This window comes from Psammomys obesus, unplaced genomic scaffold (genome assembly GCF_907164565.1).
Source record: "Psammomys obesus unplaced genomic scaffold, mPsaObe1.curated_primary_1811, whole genome shotgun sequence".
Lineage (NCBI taxonomy): Eukaryota > Metazoa > Chordata > Mammalia > Rodentia > Muridae > Psammomys > Psammomys obesus.
The window spans coordinates 16,468,565-16,489,267 of NW_026596064.1; the positions used below are offsets into that span (position 1 = coordinate 16,468,565).

Consider the following 20,703-nt stretch of genomic DNA (forward strand, 5'->3'; position numbering starts at 1 on the left):
TGAGTTTTACAAGTATTTTTTCCAGCTTTTTTTTTTGTTTTTGTTTTTGGTAGAACAGGTATTTTTAATATTAACGAAGCTCAGTTTTGCCTTAATAACCTATTATTTAGTGTGTGCATGTTACGTAATTATTTTTAAGGTCACTTAGACTTTTGTTATTTTTAGAAGATTTACATTTTCTTTAGGTATGTGAATATCGTTTAATTTTTGTGAGTTTTGTGCTTTGGCTTGATTTTTGGATAAAGAAGCTTTTTCACTTTTTTAAATTTCTTCATGGGTATCTAGTGGTTCTAATCACTTCAAAAAGGTTATTATGCCTTTTATTTTTTCATTTTTAATTAATATGTGTCTAAGTGGGACATATTTGCAGATGCTTAGGTGCCTGGAGATCATATCCTTGGAACTGGAGTTATAAAACCTCTAAGCCACTTGACGTAGGTGCTGGGAATTGAACTCAGGTCTTTGGAAAAGCAGCACATATTCTTAACCACCGAGCTATTTTTCTGTCTCCTAATTTTTCCATTTTGCAATACTGGGGATCAAGTCTAGGGCCTTGCAAATGCTGAGTACATTTCATAGTCCTCGAAATCTCTCACCCCCTTTTTTCCTATTCTCTCAGTGGAGTATTCTTTAAGTATGGATTGTGATAATTGAAACCAAATAAGAGCACTTACTGCAGAAGACCTGAGTTTGCTTCCCAGCACCCATCTGGTTGCTCACAACTTCATATCCAGGGGATCACAATTCCCCAATTCTACTCTTCATAGGCATTAGGTACTCATGTGTACATGCATACATACAGGCAAAACACACACACACACACACACACACACACACACACACACACACACACGAAGTAAACTAAGTAAGTCTTAAAAAAGTCTTAAAAACTTTAAAAACCGGGATTAGTCTAAAAAAGAATAAATAGCATACTTGCAGTGTCTGGTGTCATTTTGTTATGCCTGTGTCTGAAGCAGATATATAAGGGAGTTTAATGACTGGTTAGAGTAATCACATTTAAAGAATGTAAGTGAAAAACTGGCTTTACTCTATTCAACATCTTCAGTATTTTCTACAAGCATCAACTGACAGTTGCATGTGATGTATTTTATACTGTCTTATCACCTTTACCATTTGATACATCTTTAACTCCTTGAGTTGATGGAGGAGCACAATACAGTTAAGAAATGCTTACCTGTTTTTCAGATTAGGACTGGCCAGAATAAGCAGGAGTTCTTCGGGGGAAGGGCCTTGAATAAGAGCTGTTTTAGTCAACCCCGTGGCTCACGGGGTTGACTAATAACTAAAGCACATCTGTAGGAACCAGGGTACTGAGAGCTCATTGTTCAGTGCCCTGATAGAAACCACTTGCTGAGTCATCAAAAGTTTTGAGTTTTCATTATAGCAAATTTGGTTTTTTGGTTGATTGTATTTCTGCATCTGAGAACTTGGGTATCTGATAATGACTCTAAGGTGTTCATTGAAGTGTGCTGTGGTTTTGGTCTTTTGCATACTTTCTCCTTTCTGAAACCTATTATGTGGTATAGATTTATTTATTTATTTTTTATTTGAGGTAGGGTTTCTCTGTGTAGCCCTGGTTGTACCAAAACTCATTCTGTAGACCAGGCTGGCCTCAAACTCCTAGAGATCTGCCTGCTTTTGCCTTCCAACTGCTGGGATTAAAGGTGTGCACCACCACCGTATGGCTAGCATAGATTTATTTTAACAGAAACCATTTTCCTCAGAATTATGTAATATTTAAATCATGTACCTATAGCAGCAGCAATTAGCGATCCAGGCTTGAACATGTGTTCCTGATGTGATGTCTTCCGAATTATTAGAAAAAGCTGGTATTTCTTTTTCTGCTAAATAATACTATAAAACTTTATAAAAACCATTTTGTGTATGTGTGTGTATGTGTATACACATGTACATATATATTGATGTGTATACACATAGGGAAGTCAGAAGATAACTTGGGCGAGTTGGTTTGCTCTTTCACGTGGGGTACAAGGGATTAAAATTAGGTGGTCATGCTTGGCAGCAAGTGCGTTTACACACCAAGCTATGTTATGTCCTACCCCCGACCTCCCCATAAGCCCTTTGATAAGTGGTAGCCACTGCCAGCTTCAGAGCTTCAACTCATTAAGAGAACCAATAAGATACACATTGTGTAGATTATACTTTTAAAAGTATAATCCAGTCATGAAAAAACAAAAAGAACACACTAGAAATAGAAGACAGCTTTGTGGTGGCAGTCCTCTCCTTCCACCATTTCACAGCTTCCGGGGAGGGTGGAACTTACTAGGCTCACACTGCAGAGCCTTACCTGCAGAGCCACCTGGAGAGGAAAGGGTTTATTTCTGCTTACTGTAGGTTGAAGTGCTCATCAAGAGAAGCCAGTGCAGGAACCTAGAGGCAGGAACTAACTGGAGCAGAGACCATGAGGAACAATGCTGCTTGGTTTGTTTCTCTGCCTTGCTGAGGTACTTTTTTATACAACTCAGGTCCACCTGCCCCATAAGAAAATGCCCATAGTGTCTGAGGGAGACAGTGAATTGAGGTCCTCCTTTTTGCAGGTATGTGTAGGTTTATGTCATGTTGACAAAAATTAGCCAGCATATCATAGCTCTTTTATACTGAACACAAGAGCCAATGCTTAAATAGTGAACATTGACTGGAGTGTGGCATTTAATCCAGCTCCTTGTGAGGCTCTGTAATACATTTTAGAGATAAGGATACATTATTTAAGAAACAGCTATTAGTACATTGCTTTAATCCCAGGAGGGTCACAGTGTGTAAGTTTGAGGCCAGTCTAGTCTATGACATAGTATGCCAGCCAGAGCTACGTAGTGAGACCCTGTCCCCAAAATGAATGGATGAGTAAAAGAGACAGTGATGGAGAAGGACCAGTAGCTATTGTCATATTGTAGACGAAAAAGAAGTTAGGTAATACCAAGAGTACTTGGGCGTGATGATGCACATCTTTAGTTCCAGCACTCAGGAGACAGGAGCAGGTGGATCTGTAAGAGTTCGAAGACAGCCTGATCTATGTAGTAAGTTCAAAGACAGCCAGGCTATATAGAGGGACTCTGTCTCCATGTCATGTCCAGTCCCCTGTTCTCTATCCCTACAACTAAGCAAAACAACAACAACAACAAACTTTCAGGGGGGATTGGGAGATGGGTTCGGTGCCTTAGCGCACATGTTGCTCTTGTAGAGGACCTGGTCCTGATTCCCAGCCCGTACATGGTGTCTCACAACCATCTGTAACTTCCGTTCCAGGGAATCCAAAACCCTCTTCTAACCTCAGAGGGTACCAGGTACATATGCGCTATACATACATGTATGCTGACAAATGATAAATCTAAAAAGCAAAACCAAACAACTATAGAAGGAATAGCCTTCTCGACCTAGAAACAATTATTTTTAAAAATGTTGTACCTGCTCAATTAAAGGTGATTTAGAAATTATACAAAGGTACAAAAAAGAAAAATGCTTTTTATGTTTTATGATTCCGAGACAATTTCTGTTTGCTTTTTGATGGAGCACACATGTAAATAGCACTTTGTAGACTACTTTTTCTTGTATTGCAAAAGCATTTTTATAATAAACACCATTTATAATTTTAGTGGCTGATTAGTATTCTGCTCAATGTGAGCATATCATAGTTTACCTCATGATTTTTAAAACTATTCTAGATTGGCTCTAGTTTATTGCTATTCTACTACACAGACAGACACACTTATATAGAATTTTCTTTTGCCATGTGCCTAGAAAGCAAAATACTGGCTCAAAGAGTGTGGCTTGGCCGTTCCTGCTCTGTCTACCTATGAAAGAGAAGCTGGTGTTTAAGGTTCATATGTACGTATCTCTTGGGCAGATGGCATGTATTCATCTGTCCTAACAGTGGAGATCTGTGCGTGATTTGCACCCTTGTAACTGCAGATCCTGTGTGTCCTCTTGACAGAAGGTGAGACCTACTCTACTGCAGATGATCAGGCAGGGTTAGCTCTCCTTTGGGGGGGGGGTTCACAAAGTTTCTCTAAAATCGCAAGCTTAGCCGCTGCCATTTACTCGTTCTCCCTCCTGCTTAGTTATTTAGTGACAGTTTTACCTAGCATCCTTTACTTTAGGTTTTGGAAATAATCTTAAGAGGCTTAAAAAAAAATTACATATGAGGGCCATGGGTACCCTGTAAGCTTAGTGACAGAAGTATTTGTTGGAGTATAAAAGGATCTCTATCCCTGGACTGCACCTCTCCCAGCAAAACATTTGAAGGTGCCTAGTTTTAATGTATCCCTTGTTGAAACCTTGAATGTTTTGAAAATGCATTCAATACACTTAGCCTATCTTAGCTTGGCAATATGGAAGATTGTGGAGCAGCGCTTGCTAACCCTTGTAAGGCAGGCTGCCACTGCGGGGAGAGTACAGGAGACAATGGTGTGGTACATGTTGCTACTATTAGCCTCACAGTGTAGCTTACTGAGTGTATATCACATTCCCACCAAATTGAAGTTGAAAATTTTAAATGTAAAAATTTAAATGTTAAACTGGTGTCTTAGTTGCCTACTACTATTGTTGAGATGAAACACCATGACCAAACCAACTTGGGGAGGGAAGGGTTTATTTGGCACACTTCCACATCATAGTTCATCATTGAAGAAAGCTAGGACAGGAACTCAAACAGATTAGGGCTTGAAGGGAGGAGGAGAGGCAGAGACCATGGAGGGGTGCTGCTTACTGGCTTGCTTCTGGCAGCTTGTTCAGTCCTTCTTACAGAACTCTAGGCCACCAGCCCAGAGATGGCCCCGCCCACAGTGGGTAAACCCTTTCCCATCAGTCCCTAAGAAAATGTTCTACCTCTGGATCATAGTGAGAAATTTTCTTAATTGAGGCTCCCTCCTTTCAGATGACTCTAACTTGTGTCAAGTTGACATAAAACTATCCAGGACAATTGGAAACTATATGCATTTACTAATTTGCAAGATGAAATAGTGTAAGCAATTTGGGGATGGGAGGAGTTTTTGAAATAATTTATTTCCTTTTTGACCTGTAACTTATTAACAATTGGAAGGTAAAAGTACACTGAAAATCAGGTGTACTTGACTTGAAATTATCACTGTGGTGGTTTGAATTTGAAATATCCATTGCATACTTGATTGCAGTTCATGGTGCTGGTTGGAGGGGTTTAGATGGTGCCTCCTTTGCTGGAGGAAGTATGTGACTGGCAGCCGCTTTTGAGATTGTATAGCTGCATTTTACTCCCAGTTAGATCCTTCTAAAGAGTGCTTGTGGAATGTGATCCTTCAGCTTTCTGCCCCTGCTGCCATACTTGCCACTTGTCATGACTCCAACTACTACAATGAACTCTTACTCCCTTGGAACTGTAAACCCTTCTGTAAGTTGCCTTGGTCATAATGTTAAATCAAAGCAAACAGAAAAGTCACTAATACAGACCTTTCATCTAGCTTCTGTGGAGCCATGTACAAAAGTATTTAAAGTTCATCTTTTTCATTGCTTTTACTATAGCTTCTTTTAAAGCACAAATCCTTTCTCCCCTGCCCCTAAAAAAATAAAACAAAACAATATAGCGTGTTGGGCTTTAACAAAGCTGTTAGTGATTAGTTTGCATATTTGTTTGGGTGATTAGTTTGTTTGGGTGTTGTCTATCTGGATTACTTTTTGCTCTTGAGTTTAACTGGGACTTTTTTTTTTGTTTACTTAATCTTTGGGAGCCTGTTCTTTCTAACCTACATTGTATCTTTTTGTCTCATAGGCACAGTTGTTTTTTGTTTTTTGTTTTTTGTTTTTTGTTTTAATTTCAAGAAGATTTTATTATTTTTTTTGTATCGTTTCTAAGAATTCATTTCTGGAACATTGAATCATTGCTGCTTCCCATAGTTCTCTCCAGGATTACTTCAGTTTCCTAATTGACTCTTACCGTCTATGACTTCCTTTCCTCCCCTCCATTCTGCTTCCATTTATCCTGTCTCTTCTCTTTGCTGTTTCTTATTTATTAGAGCTATGATTGTTATTTTGAGCTAAAGAATAATTGAAGCTGTGATAGTATAAAAATGGCTCATCGGAAAATAAGGTAGTTCAGCTGCTTAAGCAAAACAGCATGGACGGGATGGCTAAAGAACAGTGAGTGGCATTTCTCCTGTTTCCGAGGCTGAAAGTTCTTAGATGCCAGCAGATTCCATTCTTTGGCCCTTTTGCTTTGAGGGTAGATAGCTTCTCACTGTATTCTCACGTGGCAGAAAGAGAGAGAGAGAGAGAGAGATCTCATGACCTCATCTAAGTTTAATTACCCACCAGTGGCCCTACAGCCTGACATCAACCTGTTGGGATTTAGAACTTTAACCTGAGTTAAAACGGGGGCTCAAATGTTAGTCAGGAAGAATATTCATGTTAGATTCCTGCAGCTGATGAGGGTACCTTATGTAAAACAAGTTTTTGTTCTTAATTTAAGAACCTTGAAATAAGGTCATCCTAGATGATCCATTGGGATGGATATCCTTAGTAAAGAGCACAGAAGAGAACAGAGAGGAGAGATTTAACTGAGGAGGCAGAGTGGACTGATGAGGAGAGACAGGAGGGTTCTCAGGGTCTCTGGCGACTGCAGCTCTGCTGGTGTTGTGATTTGAATTTCTGGTTCCCAGCATTGAGAGAGAATATTTTTTGTTTTGTAAGCCATCCAGCTAGTGGCAGCTTGTTACAGTGGCAACAACAGTCTAGTGCAGGAACAAAAATGATCTCTTTTTACTTGTTATTTTATCACTTTGCCTTGGATTCTTGCTTCGTATCATGTTCTTAAGTTTTCCTGCAGTACTTAAATCTCAGAAGCATTTTTTTCCCTTTTTGTATTTTCTTCCATCTGTAGGTTTTTTTTTTTTTTTTTTTGTTTTTTGTTTTTTAAGACAGAGTCTCACCATGTAACCAAAGCTAGCTCTGAACTACCAACTGCTCCGAACTACAAATATGCACCACCATACCCCAGTTTGATTGCAGTTTTTAGTTTGGTGTTTGCCTTTTTTTCCCCTGTAGTATGTTTATGTCTTAAACAGACAAACAAACAAAACCCCTCAAACTTCCTATATGGTTTAAAATGAGCTGTTTTGCCCCATGTTTTTAGTTTAATATAGTGCCCATCAGTGACTTCTTCCTGATTTCTTATTATTTGTGGTTTTTGTCCTTTATGAATATGGCTGCTTTTTAATTCACTCTTATGTACCTTGAGATGCAGTAGTGAGGTAAAGAAAGGTCTTCAAGATGATCCCAAGATCAGGGGTACATTCTTTGTTGGATTTTGTTTCTTTCCTTCGCTTAGTTCAGTAACCTGGAAAGTTGGTAACCTCATAGGTGATGAAGAGGGCATAGGGTCAGGGGTCCTTCCAGGTGATGAATAGGGCATTGGGACTGGGGGTGAAGAAATGAAGTGTAGGAAGCTCTTATCATGTTTTCTTTCCTGCCACACTTTAGTAGCCACATGGAAGACTGTTCTCAGGGGAAAATGATGCTACAGGAGGAAACAGAGTGGTGAAATGGATTGATTTTTGCTTTCTCAGCCTAGATGAGTTTTGAAAATTAGAATAGCATATGTGTTTTGATTTCACTCATTATCATTGTTTTCTAAATGTAGCTTGGCAAACTGTCTGATTTTACAAATAATTTGTTTAATTAGGAGCTTTTTACTTCTCATCAACTTTAAGCCCAATTGAAATTTCTGACTGGAGATGATAAAAATATCTGAAAAGAGAAACATTAGAAGCATCTGGGTCGTGCAAGGGTGAAATTGTTCCCTCCCTTTACATCTCTCTTATTTTCTGGCATTTCAAGTAATCAGTGTGGGAGGTGCTCTCTGAAGGGTGTCCTAGTTCCTTCATGACCCTCAAGCAAGATGAACCATACCTCTCAGACAAGTGAGTGTGTAGGGCCTGGTCATTCTACTGGCCTTTGTTGTTATTAAGAACTCAGGAGCATCTCTGCCACCACAGCTTTATGAGGAGAGACACCAAATGGCTTCACTCTTTGACGTAGTTGGCCTTACTCCCTTCCTGGATTGATGGACTGTGACATTTCTTCATGGGTGCCATTGCTAGTCTTTTCTAGTCTTTTTTTTTTTTTTCAATTTTATTTTATTTGGCAGGGAAAGGGTTGGGATGCTAAGCTGTTATTTACTGGGACGAAGATAATGACAAGTATAAAGATGAATATGGATTTAATTCTACATGATTAAAATTGGGTTATTAGTTGATATCTTTTAAAAATGTTCCTTGTTATAGTAACTATAAAATATCACTGCTTATACCTGTAAGTATAAGGTATAGATTAACAACAATTTATAGGTATAAATTAACAATTACTATTTGAAAATGCATGTCTTTTTTTTTTTTTTCTCCTCACTTTTGAAAACCTTTTTGGCTGTTTGAGACAGTTTCTCTGTGCAGCCCAGGCTGTCCTGGAACTCTGTAGACCAGGCCTTGAACTCAGAGATCTACCTGTCTCTGCCTGCTGAATGCTGGGATTAAAGGTATGTGCTGCGATACCCAGCCACATTTGAAATAATGCAATGGATCTTTAGATGAGAATTTCAATTTATTTAATAAGTAATGTCTACAAAAGCATAATTAGGCATTTAGTATGTAAGTCAAAGGAGCCATCAGAAAGATTAGGATATTTGGGGAAGTGGTTATGAAAGGTGGTTTTTTATTCATGTATGCTGTCTTTTGCAGAAATGAAGTTAATGACCATGCTCTTGTTATTTGGTTACTTTTCAGAGATACATAGGTTCCTATAAAGCAGTACTCTGTCTTCGTTGTAAATTTTAAAATTTCAGTTTTAATGTTTTAGGTGTATTTGTCTGTAGGAACCTTCAGAAGCAAAAAACAAAGGAGATAATTTATTAGTTGCTTTGGAAATTAGAATATATTTTTTCGTAAGAAGTTTTATAAATTCACAAAATAAAAATCAGTTTCCTAGATTGTCCTATAAAAAAAAGGCTTAATAGCTGAGCAGTGGTTACTATAAAGATATGTATATTTATTGCGTCAAATAAGAAATTGACTAATGGCAAGTACAACGGGACTTTTGACTAGGGGATTTGTGGGGAAATTGACAGGCCTTTCTGCACACTTGCAGCAGCTTTGCAACATTGTTTTTGTGTGCTGCTGGTACAGAGGTGCAGTCCTGTAATCTTATTCCCTGCTTCTCTTAATCCTTGTGGGTTAAGGTTAAGCTTAGATCTTGAGGTTTAGAATGAAATCTGTAGGGGGGAGAAAAGAAGGGTTTGGGTTAGTTTGTCTAATTAATTAATTAATTAATTAATTAATAATTTAAGTAACCAAGACTTGAAAGAGCATTGGAAGATAAGACTACCCTGAGATGTGTTTGGAAAATTGTCTGAGATTGATTTAACTGATATAAAATATTGCAAGCTTATGGGAACAGGGACATGTGGACAGTTACAGCTGTAATGAGTGGCAGTGTTAAGCTTTGAGCTGGCCTTCCTTGTGCTGCTCACTGACTGCTGCTGAGTGTCTTTCGAGTCTGTTTGGATGGGAGGTGGGTCAGTGTGCTACATTAACATTTTTATTTGAATAATTTGGCATCCAAGGTATAAACTAAAGGCATTTACATCAGAACCATTTGTGTGATCTAGTGAGCTCTGCTCTTCATATTCCTCTCTGCGTCCCTGTTTTCTTTTCATGTTTCTTCTATTCTTGCAAGGGAACAGCTGGTGTTAAACAGTTGATTATTACTTTGTATAGTGATGAACTTGCTCAAATGTCTGCTATGAGTTCCCTGATTTTATTTATTTATTTTTTTACTTAGGGATATTCTGGCTCTCCTTTTATTCATTTTAGATGATTTATGAATCTATTAAGTAGTTTTATGAAGCTGTTGTATTTTAAAAGATGTTCTTACACTTTATATTAATACGTGTGAAGACTTTACTCAAAATGTGTGCTTCTACTGGACCATGTTTTCTTAGATTTATTTTGGAGTGTACATGACTCAGTTCACTTCCACCTTTACATGTATTGAACAGTGTACAGTACAGAACTTGTGAAGTAGATGACCAGGCTTTAGTTTTTGTTCTTACTATAGAATCCTATTAGTTTTTGAGCTTTAACCCCTCCTCCTTAGCTTCAAATCAGTCCCCCCCCCCTTTTTTTTTTCCTTTTTCCAGATCGGTTTTCTCTCCCTTTTGGGATTATGGCCTGGTTTACATTAGATGTGTATGATAATGCATTTTGTACAATATATGCTCCAGCTTGTGATATTGGTGTGTGATGATCATGATTGGTCCTAGGGAAGATTGTTAAATAGTTGTCTATTTTTAAGTCTAGCATGTTGATTTCAGTCAATTTCAAATCTAGTAGTTTCTAAAGTACAGTGGCAGCTGCAGAATTTTTTTCTTCTTTTCTTATATGAGCAGCTACTTTACATTCTGCTGTGTGCATAGGTGTGAAGTGGGGTCATCACAAGAAAGACTGATGAACATTTTTGCCTTTCGTAATGGATTTTAGTTGTTAAATCGTGATTAGTAAAACACAGGGCCACCTGAGTGAGCACTAGTCCTAGAGAATGTAAACCCTGCTGTCAGTGATGCTTAACAGCAATGTGTAGCTTAATAATTTTCCATTTTAAAATATGTGTGAAAATGAACCCAAACTTGTGTGGTGCGCTCCAGGAAAGAAGTTTGGTTATCTTTGGTGCATATTATAGTGGAAGGCAGAATGGACTGAACTGCTACATTGTGTTCTTGGGTTGTCAGAAGGCTAGGTATGAATGAAAGGGCTGCCTGGTAGGTCCCAGCAGACCTAGTCCATTGTGAAACATCTAGAGTGTTAATTCTCATGCTATCCTCATGATGGTCTAGAATTAAAGAGTCAACAGTTTTGTAAAACTGGTTTTCTGGCCTTCCTTTGGACTTGTGGCTGGGCAAGAAACTCTTATTCTGAGTCATAGATCTTAAAAGTAATTATTTGCTTTTTTTTTTTTTTTTTCTATAAGCACTTATACTGGATTCTTCCACGTATGGTGTACGATTATATCGATAATCTGGAAAATTAGCTTCTTTAAAGGAAAAAGTGCTGTCTGTCTACCCTTCTCAAAATTGGCCTGTTTGGTAAGCTCATTAAAAATGTAAATGTTGTCCAAGTTCTAACGTCAACGTGCCCTGGGCGCACTATGCCAGTCTTTCAGATAGCAGTCTTTCAGATAGTACTTGGTTTAGAAACCTATGTTGTCATTATTTCAAGGGTGAGGTTAGGTCAAGTCAGATATTTATTCATTTTGGGTTTGGTTTGATTCTATTCTAGTTCATGGAAGTTAAAAAAAAAATAGAAAGTATGCCTGCTTCTGTGATTTTTTTAGTAAAGCAATACTTAAGATCAGATTATTAAATTATTGCAGTTCATTCTTATTTTGGGGTTATTGCTTGGTTTAAAGTACAATAATACTTGAAGATAAAATATGTTAATTAAAATTAATTCAAAACACACATAGTTATTTCCAAGTAAAATTTTGGGTAACCAGTAGATTCTGTTATGAGAGTCTTTGTGAAATATTTGACACTTTCAGTTTTGCTGAAAGTAGTTAGGTTTTGGAAGAGAATTTGGAAACAGTAACTTATCTGCCTGTGATAAACCCACATGTGGCAAACACTGCCCTGTTTTTGGTAAGTCCTGAATAGATTTTGCTGTTCTGAAGGCGTTTATGTGCTGTAACCCCAGGATTTGGATCTGAACAGTGGTACGCATACAAAAAAAGGAAAAGCACTGTTATGTTTGGCATGAAGTATAGTCAGTCCTCAAATTGTAACAGTTCTTCTGCTTGAACAACCTTTGTTAATCCTGAGACAAACATTTGCCGAGCACTTTCATTGTGCTAAATCCTGTGATAATAATAAGCAGGAGGGAAATGACCAAGATAACCTGTTTTCCTAAGAGCTCTTTAGTTAAGTGAGGGGCCAATATTTTACTAAGTATAGAACATTGCTGTAAGTGCTGCAGTAGGTCACAGAGAGGGAAAAGAGCATAGTGGATGGGGAGGATATTTTTTTTTCCTGCTCAGTAAGTCATAACTGAAAGAGTATAATTTGTTGAGCACCAAGTCTATAGTGTGCTACTTAAAACAAACAAAACCCCAGCAAACTGCTTAGTCAGTAGTTAGCACTCCTCAGGAAAAGCCTCTGAAATGCACCCTTCTTTTTTATAACTTCAAAATCTGGTGTTACCCACCAGCTGGCCAGAGTCCTCTTGCTTTATTGGAAAGTGGGCGGGCGAGGAGAAGCTCTTCAAGTACTGTCTTGGGCTTTAGTGTTTGACAAGCCGTGGCAGCAGGCAAGCCTAACAATAGTGGGTAGCACCATCTAGTATTTGTAGCTCCTGGGGAGGCCTGGTTGCTTGGGGACAGTTAGCCTAACAGTTGTTGAGGTTCTCGAAAAATTCCTCAGCCTCTATTGACACTTAGCCTTGTAGCTTAGGGCGTTTTTGTTTTCTTAGCCCTGCACGGCAGCCACAGCCGTCGCTATAGCTTGCTTTGGTCACTGTCATGACCACTGCCCCCGCCTTCCCCTCTGTAGATGCCCCTGGCCACTTCACTGCACTTGAAGCCCTGCTTGCCAGCCGCTTAGCTCTCCCTCTGCCGTCCATCACTGCTGGGCAGTTGGGCAGCTCCATGCTTCTGCTGTTTGTCAGGACAGGTAGAGGTTTTCCTTGGTCAATGCAGCTGTTGGATTCACCTCTGCAGTTGTCAAAACAGCCAGAAACAGCAGCCTCTATAACGTGGTGTGCTCTTGTGTCGATTGCTGCCACTCCTCTGATGTCACTGTCAGGATGACAGTGTGGCCACAGGCTGTGGCCATTGTCCTGTCTCATGCCACTGTCTCTGCTCTGGTGTTGCCAGTGCAACACAAGTGCTTTACTAGAAGTAGGCAAGAGAAGCCCACTCAAAATCTTCTTACTGAGCCTGTTGTGGCCACACTGGGAGAGGCCACACAGGAGTGCATATTAATTGGCTCAAAAGTAAGCCAAATAGTTTTCTTACATAGGCGAAAGGGATGCTTTCACCAATCACAAGAAATCTTTTGTACAAATGATGGTTTGTGTCTATGCCAGTTATGACATTGTCCTTTCTGTGCCCGTCACAGCAGTCCTTCTGCTAGGTCACCAGGGAAAATATTCCCTGTCTGACCTAGGTAGTAATGATTGCAGGGTCTTGGGGCTTCTTAAACTTTTTCTTCATGTGACCCCTTTTTGTTTGCAATTTTTATGCAATGTCAGGTGTATGTATCACTATCTAAAATAGGTGTACAGCATGCCAGCAGAATTGCAGAGTGGGTAAGAGCGCTTACTGATGAGCCTTATGATGTGAGTTCAACTTGTGGCCCCCATAGTGATGGGAGAGGAACTACTCCCAAAAGCCTGCATGAACACACAGAAAATAATGAAATTTTAAAATTCTAAAATAAATATACATATATCAGCAGACATTTACTGTTAGTAAGTCAAATATATTTCATAAAATTCTTTATAGGTATAATTTTACCATTTATTAAAGACAAAATAAAATTTGCATACCACTGAGATGATTGTTCGTTTATTTTTATGTAAATATTTAAGTTGATGACTATTTGGTACTACATGCTGTAGAATATCTTCAAGAACTTAGGTTTGCAGTACTAGGGATTGAACTGGAGGCTTATAGATGGGAGATAAGCGCTGAGCTACTTCCCCGCATCAAGAGTTTTTCATTGTGGTTCAGTATTTTGATTTTATAATGATCAGTGCTGAGAATACTGCTTTGCACTACAGTGTATTCTGAATACACTACAGAATGGTAGAAGTATGTTGATATAGTGCTATCAACTTGATAGATGATAGTATTATCTGAGCAATGAGTCTTTGGACAAATCTGTGGGATTACATCAATTGAGGCAAGCCAGCCCACCCTCTTCAGGCTGCTGCATTCCCTCAACTTAGGGTTCTAGAATATGAGAGTGGACAAAGTGATTGAACATAGCATGCCTGCAGCCCATTTCTCCGCTGCACGTCCCTGTGCGGTATCTTTTTTGTTATGGTGGACTGCAGCCCGAGTGTAAGCTTTTCACAGAACTATAGGGTACTGGATAACATCTTTTTTTTTTTTTTTTTAAGATTTTATTTATTTATTTATCTGTTTATTATATATATATAGTGTTCTGCCTACGTGAATACCTGCATACCAGGAGAGGGTGCCAGATCTCATTATAGGTGGTTGTAGCCACCATGTGGTTGCTGGGAATTGAACTCAGGACAGACCTTTGGAAGAGCAGTCGGTGCTCTTAATATCTGAGCCATCTCTTCAGCCCCTGGATTGTATCGTTCTAAAAATCATCTGTTTTTAAGATTGCTGTTTTAAAAAAACATTTTCATATTTATTTTATTTTATGCATATCAGTGTTTTGCCTGCATATATGCACCAGGATGTATGTGCCTGGTGCCTGCAGATACCAGAAGAGCGTGGGTGTGCATCCTTTGGAACTCGAGTTACTGCTGGTAACTGTCCATCTACCATGTGGGTTCCGGGACTTCTGCAACAACAACGGTTGCTCTAAACTCCGAGCCATCTCTCCACAGCAAATTTTAAAATAAAACATCCTAATGTAATACAATTAGAAGATAATCTGATGTGTTACATGTTGAGGGATGACAGTAGAAAAAACATGGAAAGTTCGTTTTCTGCAATTAAACCATTTTCTGTAAGTAAAATGTAGTAAAAACGCTGCAGTCATAACGTTCAGTGCTCTTAGGTTTGAGGCAAGGTGTTGGAGGCATTTTTCTGCGGTTTCAGGCATTGTTTTTTGGTTGGCAGTTGGTGGCAGCGTGTCCTTCACAGACTGCGCTTGTGTGTAGAACCAGCGTTGAATGCAGTGAGCGAGCATGGCGCAGTACAGGCGAGTCCTCTCAGAAACACAAATGCAGTTATTTTTGCCTGGTTGCTCTTCCCTCATACTCTAGATGGGGTTATGTGGGGTTGGACTTTTTTATAAATGGTGTATATAGAAATTGCTCTGGAATTTTTATCATGCTGTTGCCCATTAGGACTGAACGCTTCATCTGACCTCCTGGTTTTTCTTCCTTTTCCTCCTCCGCTTCTTTTGTTCCTGGGTCTGTGAACAATTGCACTGTGGTGTAGAAAGTCCTCAGAAAAGAGTGGAATATTTTCACTGTGAGATTTTAGAATTTGTCTTATTGGAATCAGTAGGCCGCAGTTCTTGATTTTCCTTTGTTACTCTATGTTGTTCATGTTTCTGTGCAAGTTTGTTTATTTTGGGAAAGCATCTTGCTTTAATAGTTGTTTGAGATAGAGTTGATTTGTTTTTTTAACCTGAAAAATTGACAACAGCTAGTGTTTCCTTTTCTGACAACCATGTCTTGAATATCACTGCTGTTTCCTTGTGGAAGGTGGTGGTTATATCGCATGGGGTCTTCCCATTATTTTCATGAGGGATCTATTATGATTGATAGAGTTAGGATTTCTTTACTGTGGTAAAAGCACAGAGATACATCTTTCTTTGTGATTAAGAAAAAAATAGTGTCATTTTCCCACGGAATAATGTTCTTAGGTGGGATTCATGGCAGCCTCTGTGCAGCCTCAGATGACATGTTGCGGTCCTTTCAGTTTGTGTCATTTACCCAGAGACCGTGTTCTTGAGGGAAAGGGAGATTTTTACAAATGTAGTTGCCAAGTCCACCTCCCTGTTTGGGTCACTGAGAGCATCATGTGGATGGTTGTGTGATAGCCAGGCATTGTAGCTCAAGCCTTTAATCCCAACACTGGGGAGGAAGAGGTAGTCTGATCACTCTGTGAATTCAAGGCCAGCTTGATCTAGTATAGCCAGGGCTACATAGAGAAACTGTCTTAGGAAAAAAAAATAGTCTATGTTCTCTAAAAGCCTCTTGGTTAACTCTGCTTTACTTGTTGCTTTTTCAAAGAAAGGTGGGGCTGGAGAGGTGGCTCAGCGGTTAAGAGTGCTAGCTGCTCTTCCAGAGGACCCAGGTTCAGTTCCCAGCACCCACATGGCAGCCCACAACTGTCTGTAACTTCAGTTCCAGGGGATCCAGCAGGGGATGCGGGCAAAACACCAGTGTACATGAAATAAAAAATTTAAAAACCATTAAAAAAGGGGAAAAAAAGCTACATTAACTTAATGGCTTTGTTAAGATCTTTCCACATAAAATTAAGATGACAGTGCTAGAATCTCTTATTTATATGTTTATTTAATATTTATTTATCTATTTACATATATATGTATACACATATATACATATATACACATATATATACATACACACACATATATATATATATATATATATATATATATATATATATATATATATTGTGCTCTTTGAAGGCACGGTTTCTTTATGTAGCATTAGTTGCCCTGGAAATTGCTCTGTAGACCAGGCTGGCCTCGAACTCAGAGTTCTGCCTGCCTCTGTCTCCCAAGTGCTGGAATTAAGCATGTACCATCTTCCAGTAAGTCTCTTAAATTTTAATTTTTTATTCTTGAGATGACTTTTTGATTTTTTTTTGGATGTTCATTCCATATATATGTTCTGTATTTCACAACCTCCAATAAAAGTAGTCCTTGCTTTTTAAAAAATTTTTTCAAAAGTTCATTATATATTATTGTGTGTGTGATGTGTGATGGGTGTGAGCACATTGTGTTCCATTGTGCACATATGGAGGCCGGAGGACAGCTTTCCAGCATGGGTTCCTTTCCTGGACTGGAGATTTGGTTCAGGCTTTCTCAGCAGGCACTGTGTCCACTGAGCCATCTCTATGGCTGAAGGTGGTGGTTATATCGCATAGGATCCTGCCATTATTTTCACAAATCTGTTATGATTGGTAGAGTTAGGATTTCTTTACTGTGGTAAAAAGCATGGAGACACACCCTTCTGTTGTAATTATAGCAGGCAATTTGTGCCATGTGACCAGATTGTGATTCGTTATGGAGGAACCAGGAGTCTTCTGCTCAGAGAGAGGGCTTGGACTGTGCTAATTAATTGCCCCTGTTCTGCTCTTCTATCCTTTTAATGATGACAGTTTTAAGGACCAATTTTATTTTAGCAGTTTGTGTCATGTGACTAGTTTGAGAGTTGTTAGGCTGTGTTGTAAGAAACTTAGCATTAGCCAAAGTGGTTTCTTTCTTTTTTTTTTTTTTTTCCTTCTTGTGTGACAGATTTATTATGAGTTTTAGTTTTTCATGAGGATTTTGGCTTTTTATATGTCAGTGGCATTCTGTTGTGGTACAGGTCAATCTAACTTTTAAGTGGTGAATGTTGAATTACCTGGATGTCACCAAGTCTAGTGTTTGAGATTTTATTTTTCATGTGCTTTGGGAGGTTTCGATGCCAAACTGTCTTTGTAAATGCCTTCTAGTGAGGGTAAGAGGGTCCCTTACTGCAGGGCTCTGCCTCTCTGGAACCAAGGCTTCCCCAGGCTGGTACCAGGCTTTCTCCTTTTATGGAGTGGGAAGGCGTGTGAAGTCAGCCTTCAGCAGCAGTTAGGTTACACAGGGTAGAAGAAGTAACTTGAGGAAGTATGTTGAAGTTTATGTGGTCTTTCTAACTTACCTTTTATTTGCATAGGAGACATAATATGGTTTTATCTTTAAGTATTAAAATCCTTGAAACAATGAGGTGGGAAGTTATTTGGGAAAAACACTGTCATTTTATATAGTTGTTACGCCAAATCAGCTGATTTTAATACCACTGGCGACAGGCTTCCTAGACACAAGTCCTTAATAATCAGGGCAGTGATATGTGTTAGTGTCCCTGGTATTACTCTGTTGTCATCTTAGCTCTGTTAGTTCATCTTCAGACATCTGGCTGTGTTCATCTTAATTTCACCTCTTCAGTCATCTGTAAATTTTTTGCTTCACAAAAAAAAAAAAAAAAAAAAAAAAAAAAAAAAAAAATTGTACTTGTATTTTTCATTTCATTTCTTTTGTTGTTGTTCTTGATTTTTTTTTTTTTTTTTTTTTGAGACAGGTTCTCTCCACAGAGCTCTAGCTATCCTCAGACTCATTGTTACATACAAAGATGGCCTGGAACTCAAGAGAGATCCACCTCTCTCTGCTTCCTGAGTGCTGGGATTGAGTGTTTGTGCCACCACAGTTGTCTCACTTCTGAAGACAGAATCACAACTTCAAAAGATCCACACTTTTGAAGTTAAACTCTAAATGAAGCAGTCTTTCTGACTGCTTGATGATTTTTGAAATAAAAATTCTAGGACTCTTGAGTTGTTATGGGTAGCCTGAGAACCATTGTTGCTAGATTATTCCAGACATGTCATGATAGCAGAGACTGTGCCTCACAAGAGTTCTCTGAACTTTCTCTTAACTGCTTGAGAGAAAAGAGAGTAAATCTTAAGAGCGATGTGGTGGCGCATGCCTAGAACCCCAGTAGTTGGAGAGGCAGAGGCAGGTGGATCTCTGAGGTTCGAGGCCAGCCTTGTCTACAAAGGGAGTCCAGGACAGCCAAGGCTACACAGAGAAACCCTGTCTTGATAAAACAAACAAGCAAACAAACAAAAATATCCCAAAACCCAAGTTACCTACTTTAAAGTAGGAATGCTTTTTCTGTGAGTTAGACCTATTACATTTGGAAAGCAGACTTGTTTAATGGATTTTCTAATTCAGAGTTCTTGACAGCATGGCTTTACTTGGATGCTATGGAGAAAACACTTCAGGAAATCATTTCAGATTTTTATTTTTGAAATAATTATATAATAAATATATTCAATACTTTGTATTTTAATTTTTCTGCTTCTCACTGCTCTGAATCTCTTTATTTAGAGTTTAATTTCAAAAGACTATGAATCAGTCTTAAAAAATCCCAGCACACAGGAGGTAGAGGCAGGTAGCTTTCTCTGAATTTCAAGCTGGCTTTTTATATATAATGAGTTCCAGGATAGCTAGAGCTATATAGAGAGACCCTGTATTAAAAAAACCGAAGTCCAAGAATAAAACAAAATAAACACAAAAACAAAGGAAAAAGACAAGAAAAGAAGTGCAGAAGATAGATTTTTTTTTACAGCCAATTGAAAAATTGTAATTAAGATGAGCATAGATTTTTTTTTTTTTTTTTTTTAAGATGGCACATGGTAACTTAGAATTAAAGTAGGCTTTAGAAAATGTCTGGTTTATTTTACTAGAAGTTATAATTTAAGAGAACATTTAAGAGTTGAGGACTGCAATATAGACGTTGGCTTATGCTGCTGTTTGTATGCATTCATAACACACATACTAGTGTTTAAATTAAAATTGTAGTGTTGATGTATCTATCAACAGATGATACTGTGCCAATTTGAAATTCATATTAATTCAATAATATATTTTTGAGTGTTTTGCCTCTAAACGAAAGACCTAATACAGACTCCCTGTAAATCACTTGGTTGCTTATTTAGAAATCACTCATAACATGTTCAGTCATTTTGTATCTGATAAGAAGGATATCTTAAGGAAAGATTGATCTCACAGACATTGCATACTGGCTTTTATCTGTGTTAAATGGATATGCCTATCAGTCATTGTGTACCACCAACATTTTGGGTAATTGTTTACCAAGCAGCTGGTATTTGATGGGGAAATGTCTGCAAGAGTTATTTCTTCTTCATTAAGTTAGTATGAGGTCACTTAGCATCTTAAAAATAAGAGTCACATAATGGAAGGAAAAGAAAAGAAAATATAGTTCAGTGAAACCAAAGAACTTAGATTATAACTGGGCGTGGTGGTGCATACCTTTAGTCCCAGCACTTGGGAGGCAGAGACTGGCCTATCTCTTGGAGTTTGAGGCCAGCCTGGTCTACAGAGTGAGTCCAGGATAGCCAAGGCTACACAGAGAAACCCTGTGGGGGGGGGGGGGGCGGATGACTTAGATTATTTACATATATTCTTATACTTTGTATTGGATTGGTGTTAGATTTTTTAGGAAAGAGCAGAGCAGAGGGAGCGCAATAGTCACTTTAAGATGATTCTAGTTTCTAGAATCTATGTGTATTGTGAAATCATTAAGAGAACAGTTTAGAGCCCATAGGTAGCCTAGGATAGTTTGGAATTCAGAGATGACTTTGGATTGCCTGGTCAAATGGGAATTTGATCTTGAGCTGGAAGGACCCATTATGGATTGCTACTGGAGATGAAGCAAAGGAAAAAGGTAAGGAAAGGTCTGTAAATGAGGGTGTGTTGGTAAGCCACGCACAAAATGGGTGGCATTGTGGTTTGTTTTACATGTTATGTCCAAATTAAAGTTCTTTTCCTTATGTGACTATTTTCTCAAAGGTAGTGTACTAATTTGTTGTTAAGAGGGAATAAGATAAAGAAAAGCAGAAACTCAAAGCCTTACTTTCCAAAAGGCAGAATGTTCAAGATGGAGATGGTGTACTTTTGCAATTTTAGTTACATTTGTTTTGTTTTCAAGTAAATGACCTTAAAAAAAAGTTAGAAGTCAGACCCCTAGTGAGCCCACCATTTGTATTTTGACTTGGGGCAACTTGAACCTTATCACATCCATCCATCCATCCATCCATTTAGACACTAATATCTTATCTATTTGTCTGTCCATCCATCCATCCTCTCACTAGGTACCCAGACTAGCATTGAGCTACTTCCACAGTTTCCCTCACCCACGTCTTTGATCA

General features: G+C 38.5%; 1 protein-coding gene across 1 annotated transcript in view; it reads left to right on the forward strand.

Annotated features, from left to right (window-relative positions):
- Positions 1-6,133: 6,133 nt before the first annotated feature.
- Positions 6,134-20,703, forward strand: part of Gsk3b (glycogen synthase kinase 3 beta) — a 115,045-nt gene continuing 100,475 nt past the window's right edge. The window contains exons 1-2 of the mRNA XM_055625238.1: positions 6,134-6,147; positions 11,094-11,137. Of these exons, the coding sequence (XP_055481213.1) occupies positions 6,134-6,147; positions 11,094-11,137 (58 nt within the window). The remainder of the gene's footprint in view (positions 6,148-11,093; positions 11,138-20,703) is intronic.